The sequence below is a fragment of the Corvus kubaryi genome, unplaced genomic scaffold (genome assembly GCF_017639235.1).
Source record: "Corvus kubaryi isolate FWS band 111438036 unplaced genomic scaffold, C.kubaryi_AGA036_p1.0 37241, whole genome shotgun sequence".
Lineage (NCBI taxonomy): Eukaryota > Metazoa > Chordata > Aves > Passeriformes > Corvidae > Corvus > Corvus kubaryi.
In genome coordinates, this window is record NW_024581071.1 from 675,011 (window position 1) to 681,010 (window position 6,000).

A 6,000-nucleotide genomic window follows, 5' to 3' on the forward strand; every position below is an offset into this window, starting at 1 on the left:
AGAAACCAAAGACAAATTAGCATACTCATTTCAGCTATAACAACCACAGTGACTAAACGCTTAAAAATACATGGTAGAATTCCATGGTATTCATCATCAACTGACACTTCCATTCACAAAAAACTCAACATTTCAAATTAAGTAAAAAAAAAGAATTAATTCCAGATGTTTAAAAACCCCTCAGTTTCAATTACTTTTATCACTAAAAAGCATCTGCAAACACAGAACTTAATTTTTGCAAATGTTTTCATTTTTCCATGCTGCAAACAAACTCAGGTTCAGAGATGAGGGAACAAATGTCTGACTAGAATAAAGGACTTTCACCTTTTTTATGGGGAGATCACAATTTCACCTGCACCACATACGTTATTTCCAGCTGGCACATACATTATTTTTATTCATTAAAATCAATGAAGAATTACCTCTTGGTAGCTGAACTGAACCAATGTCACAGTGTTAAACATTTGCATATTTTTCCCTAGTCCCAGGCCCTGGATGCTGTTATCCTTCTGACTGAGGTACAAGTTATTCCCTTTGAGCTCTCCTCTCCTCCCCTTGCTTCTCATCTGTGACTTGACCTTAGGCTGAAAACACGGTTTATCACAGTGAAGCTAATAGGGCACATTTTGTTTAAATGCCATCCCAAAGCAGATAATGTGGCCAGACTAAATGTAGGTCTTCACTAGCTCTGTTTCAGAAAGGGACATATCAGATACTTTCATGTTTTCTTCACATCCACCCAGGACCATCTTCAAAGCCAGATACAGAAGTTAAGCTTATCATAAATCACAAGGTTGTTGATTAACAGTTGAGGATCATTTTCTCTGTTCCACAGAAGGAAATGCAACATGTCAAAACCTGGGCCTGCAGCAAGCAAGGTGTGTTTGCATTTTGATAAGTAACACCAGATGGGCTCACCAGAGTAGAGCTGACAGCACTATGTGCTCAGGTACCACTGAGATCAGCCTCCCGTGCCAGGGGGAACGGTATGTCCCAGCCTGGGAAGGCCCGGAGTAGCAGCACCACTAAGAACTCAGCAAGGCCCATCCTAGAGCTCTGCTTACTGTGACTCCTCCACTTTCATGCTGCTCATCCTAGTGCTTCTCAAAGCATTCACTTAAAATATAAATATTGCAGAAAGTGTATTTTTAAACAGAATAATTTTCAAAAGCTGGAGCACCACCTCTGTGAGAAGGTACAGCTGAGTACAAATTAAAACACGTCTTAAGTGGGAGTAGACCAAGATATGAAAGGCAGGCTTAAAGCCAAGGCACAGCTACACTCCTGGTGGGACAGCAAGCCCAGGCTCTGCAGGCATGAACTGTGAGGTGTAACAGAAGCCACTCTCCAGTCAATGCATTGTTAAGGCTATGGGAAGCAGGCTGTATTCTGAGCTGAATTACACAGCATCAGGCCTCAGCACACACATGAAAACTGTATTATTCTTGGGGAGATTTTATTTGTATGACTTCTGTCACCTCATTTTACAGCTCTGTCAAATCCAGATGCTCTCCAGACCCCACTGACAGAGAGGGATGACTAATTTGGACACTTGCATTAATATGTTTGCTGTGCTCCACAAGTCTTTTTCTTGTTTCTCATTACAGCTGTGCCCTGGATAACCAGCTCTAGAGACAGAACCATGCAGGTACTGGAGCTGAGCAAAACAAATAATTTTCTCCAGGAAAGGCAGGATGGGATTTTCCTCACTCAACCATGGAGTGTCTGCCATGTCAGTCCCCAGATCTCACAAAGTCACCTCAGGTTGCTCTGATGCACAGTCACATTTGCAGCACCATCTGACCAAATACTTGCAAGTGGTGCCTGCACCAGGAGCTGGCTCTGATGGGGACACAGCCCTGCAGACCTCAGCCTGCACTCAGACTGAGCCCACCAGGAGCTGCTGGTGGCCCACTCCAAACCACAGCAGATTCCTCACAGAGCAGGAAAGCTGCTTCTGAACTGATGTGTATGAATGCACATCCCAGTTATAAACGTTAAATGCGGAATTGCTAGAATTAGATTGTCTTCTAATACAGGACATGCATAATCAATGAAAAGTGTATTTGTAAAAGCTCTCTCCAGATTAATACGTGACATATGGGCTACTGGTAAAACCACAGAACACCTGGGTGACAGGATAAGCCAGACTCTGCAGTTATACTGTCTGAAATAATGGGGTAAGAAATTAAAACCGAAAATACATTGTAACACAGAGTCAGAATTACCATCATAAAGAAAACCTTAACTTTGGTTTCCCCTGAGCCAAGTGCCTAACTAAGTAACTTCTCCCCTCTCTTTTTTTTTTTCAATATGCAAAATACATTTAGAATTTTCAGGGCAGTACTAAGTGTATGAAATTAATTCCTTTGCTTAGCAGTAACCACAGAGGCCTGTAAGACATCTCAAATGGTTTAAAATATGAGAAAATTGAGTGAGTGAGCTCCAGGCTGGTACAAAAGACAAAACACATTTTTGTTTTGCTTTAAATCTGTAACTATGGCCTGGAATTGACCTGTGCATAAGAGCTGCATGCATGTAAAGTCAAGGTAAGGTCAGCACTCCAGGTTACACACATGGCCCAGAAACACAGTGCACTGCAGTGACAGCAAGTGTCAGAGCAAGAAAGTAGATTTGGCAAATCAGTAACTGATAAAAATGACAATAATCCTATTTTAGTATGGTCCAAGGTTTGGGCTGTAAGCTGGCAAAGAGGCAGCATGAGTCATTCTGTGTTTTAAAAAAGTCACCGAACATGGATATCCTGTTAAAATTCTATCAGTGGTTGACCCCAGATGTCATGATTAGACTTCCACAAGCTAACTTACTTAAGTTTAGGTACTGCTAGTCTCAGAAAAACACCAAACACATGCTGTACACTCCAGTTTTGTGCAGCCAGGGCCCCAGAACTCACCTGTGGTTTGATCCACAAGCACACGTGAGTTGATGATGCGCCCAAAACGGGAAAACATATCTTCTACATCCTTCTGTGTCATTGACCGGGGCAAGCCACTGATATATAAATTAGCATCCTTGATAACTTCAGAACTTGGGCGGGCATAGGACACCTTTAAAAGAAATAGAAATACATGTTCAGGGTATTAACAGGGAAGATCAATTTATTGTCATGAGCCAATTTCATTTACTCCCCCACTACCAACATACACATTTTTACTGGAGTTCAAAAAAATGGAACCAGGAGAGAGTAGGGGAAAATCAACCAAACAACAGGGAAAAGGGCATGTCCCTACGTAAGTCCATTCATTTTGGGCTTACCCAAGAGATACCAACTATATTAGCATTGCTGTAAGGAGACAGCAGCTGACCAATACCAATGCTCCCAGCAAACACTTTTGCCAAGAATCCCGAGTTCTGACTCGGACACTGGACCTGTCACAGCTCACATCAGGAACTTGTCCTGCCAGTAGATTTTCTAATGCTTCATAAAAAGATGGCACAAGTAGAATGCAGTTTTCTGTCCTAATTTCTGCTACTGGAGAAAGCTGCAAGGATCACCCAAGTAGGGGTGAATCCTACATATAGAGCACAGGCTGTTGTTTCGGATAAGGAAAGGAGTGTGTGTGTATTAACAAGATTTACAATAAACATTATGAAGCATCCAAGATGTGCATGAGTTAAAAAGCCTGGCAGCAACTGGGAATGGTCCCCCTACTTCTATAAAAATGGTGGGAATATAAAGAAAGGGAACCTTCAAATGCTAAGCTGCTTCAAAACACTTCATTACTCTCCTCCCAGATTCCTGCTTGCTGCAGCTGGGAGCACACAAACCTTACCATCAGAATGAAGTTTACTACAACGCCGTTTTCAGAGAAGACTGAAGAGCTCCTACCTTGATAGTTTTTGACTGAAGTCTGAGGCCATTCAGTGTGTTTATTGCTCTTTCAGCATCTTTTGCAGTTACGTAGTTCACAAAGCCATAGCCTAAGCTGTGTCCTAAAGGGAAGAACATTTTTTAAAATTAATCCTAACAAAAGAATGTTATCACAAACTAAAATGAAAGGAAATGCAAACAAGAAGTGAACTCAAGATACATAGTCCACACAGCAAATATTTCAGTAAGCCAAGGCGGTTTCCCAAGGCTGGAACACCTCATAAATAACTTGGAGGTCTTTTATTTCCACTCTGGATATCCCTCTGCCTTCACAGACAGCAGGCATTGGACAGAGCACACATCAACAGCAAGAAATTAAAGACTAAAACACCAACTCTGATCACTCTTGCAAACTTCATGGGTGTGGGACAAAGGCAATCACTTAACCAAGTTCATCAGTACAAACTCTTGTGGATAGAGAACAGAAAGTGAGAAAATGTCAATGGATGAACTGCCAGGTAAGAAATGAAGAGCCTCGTGATTTTTTTGGCTATTCCAACCTCCACCCCTGCGGGCAAGAGGGAAAAAGAAGTTTCCAATCCTTCATTAATACAGCTAACAAGCAGCAAGTTTCCCAAACACAGCATCATAGTGAAGAGCAAAAAATTCTCTTTAAGGCAGACAATTCATGTACTATCACTTTATCTACGTTTACTCTTAACTCTTACAGGAAGAATTTGATATCAATAATAAAAATCCTTAATATATTTAAGGAAAAGTATATTTATTTGGATACTTACTTGTTCTGCTTGTATCTCCAATCTCCACAATTGCTACTACCAGTTATAACATTACATACTAAGATCATTTTGGGTTGTAATTTCCCAACAATTAGAGGCTCTTATCAATGTAGGCCTAAAAGTAACTAAAATACATTCAAGACTGTCTCAGAGCAATAAACCAACTGCAATTCAACCCAAGACACACCTCTTTCAGCCAACTTCTCCTTGTCTCTGTCAGATCTGTGGGATTTTCTAAAGAAAATCGTAAGCATGCATAGGAAAATGTGCTATTTTCCTCTAACAATATACTACTTTTAAGTTATTAAGTTCTAGTGTCCTCAAGCCTAACAATGGAAGACAAAACTAACTGTTATGATAAAGGATTCTGTGGTGAAATAGCCCTTTTTTAATCACACTGTTTGGCTCTGCAATGGTCTTAGCTGACAAGAAGTTTCCTTATGCTTTCCAGACATTTCGGAACACCAAATACAGACACAGGTGTCAAATGATGGTATCCTGGCACAAACATCAGAGGAAATGAGGAGAAGGGCTGCAAGAGAACTGCAGATTAACTCCAGATACTGAAAAAAAGAATGCCCAGTCTGCTGAGACATCGAGATTGCAAGTATAAAATCCACAAGGGAATGGAAGGAAACCCCAAATAACCCTCAGTGTTTTCATGCCAACAGACTGACTGCAGAACTGCACCAGCTCCTGGCACGGCCTCTGCCTTTGGCTGCTTCCTCGTGAAACCTAATCCAGCAGTAACTCAGCTGAACCCAGGCAACGTCAGAGTCTGTTGTCTAACAGACAGACCCTTTGTATAAACACCCACAGGTAATTTCTGCTGTCTGCTAAAACTCTTAGAGAAGGCAGATCTCACACAGAAACAACATCCGGCTCCCTTAGAGACCTGGTGTTAAAGCAGCTCCCATCAGCCTCTCATGATACCAGACACAGCACATGGCAAACTGCTCTGTGCCAGTCAAGCAGGATTTAATGCCATCCTTTGGAGACCTACAGGTGACGTGCGAAATTCTGATCAATGGTTCTTACATGTACCCACAGCATGGTTTTTGTGATTTCTTTATAACATTCATTTTGTTTTATCAGTCAAAGATGGTAAATCGTTTAGATCAAATATGCTTGTGTACTAGTTTGAAAACAAACCAGTGGGAGGCACTAAGTCAGAATAACAATTTAATGGAAATTAAAGAAAAAGGGGAACAAAAAGGTAAAAGAAAACACTGTCAAACTGACAGAGTCAAGGTACAACCTGACACCCTGTTAGGCAGGGTGGTGGTAGCAGTCTGGTAGAATGGTGGCTGCAGTCCTCTGAAGCGGTGATCCTGTAGTAAAACAGTCTGCTCTTCCTCAGGAAGTCCA

At 41.4% G+C, this 6,000-nt stretch overlaps 1 protein-coding gene across 2 annotated transcripts in view; it reads right to left on the bottom strand.

Moving 5' to 3' along the window:
- Positions 1–6,000, bottom strand: part of ELAVL1 (ELAV like RNA binding protein 1) — a 47,415-nt gene that overhangs the window by 18,617 nt on the left and 22,798 nt on the right. For both annotated transcript variants that reach the window (XM_042023271.1, XM_042023272.1), the window contains exons 3-4: positions 3,851–3,954; positions 2,915–3,068 (exon numbers count right to left, since the gene is read on the bottom strand). In XM_042023271.1, the coding sequence (XP_041879205.1) occupies positions 2,915–3,068; positions 3,851–3,954 (258 nt within the window). The remainder of the gene's footprint in view (positions 1–2,914; positions 3,069–3,850; positions 3,955–6,000) is intronic.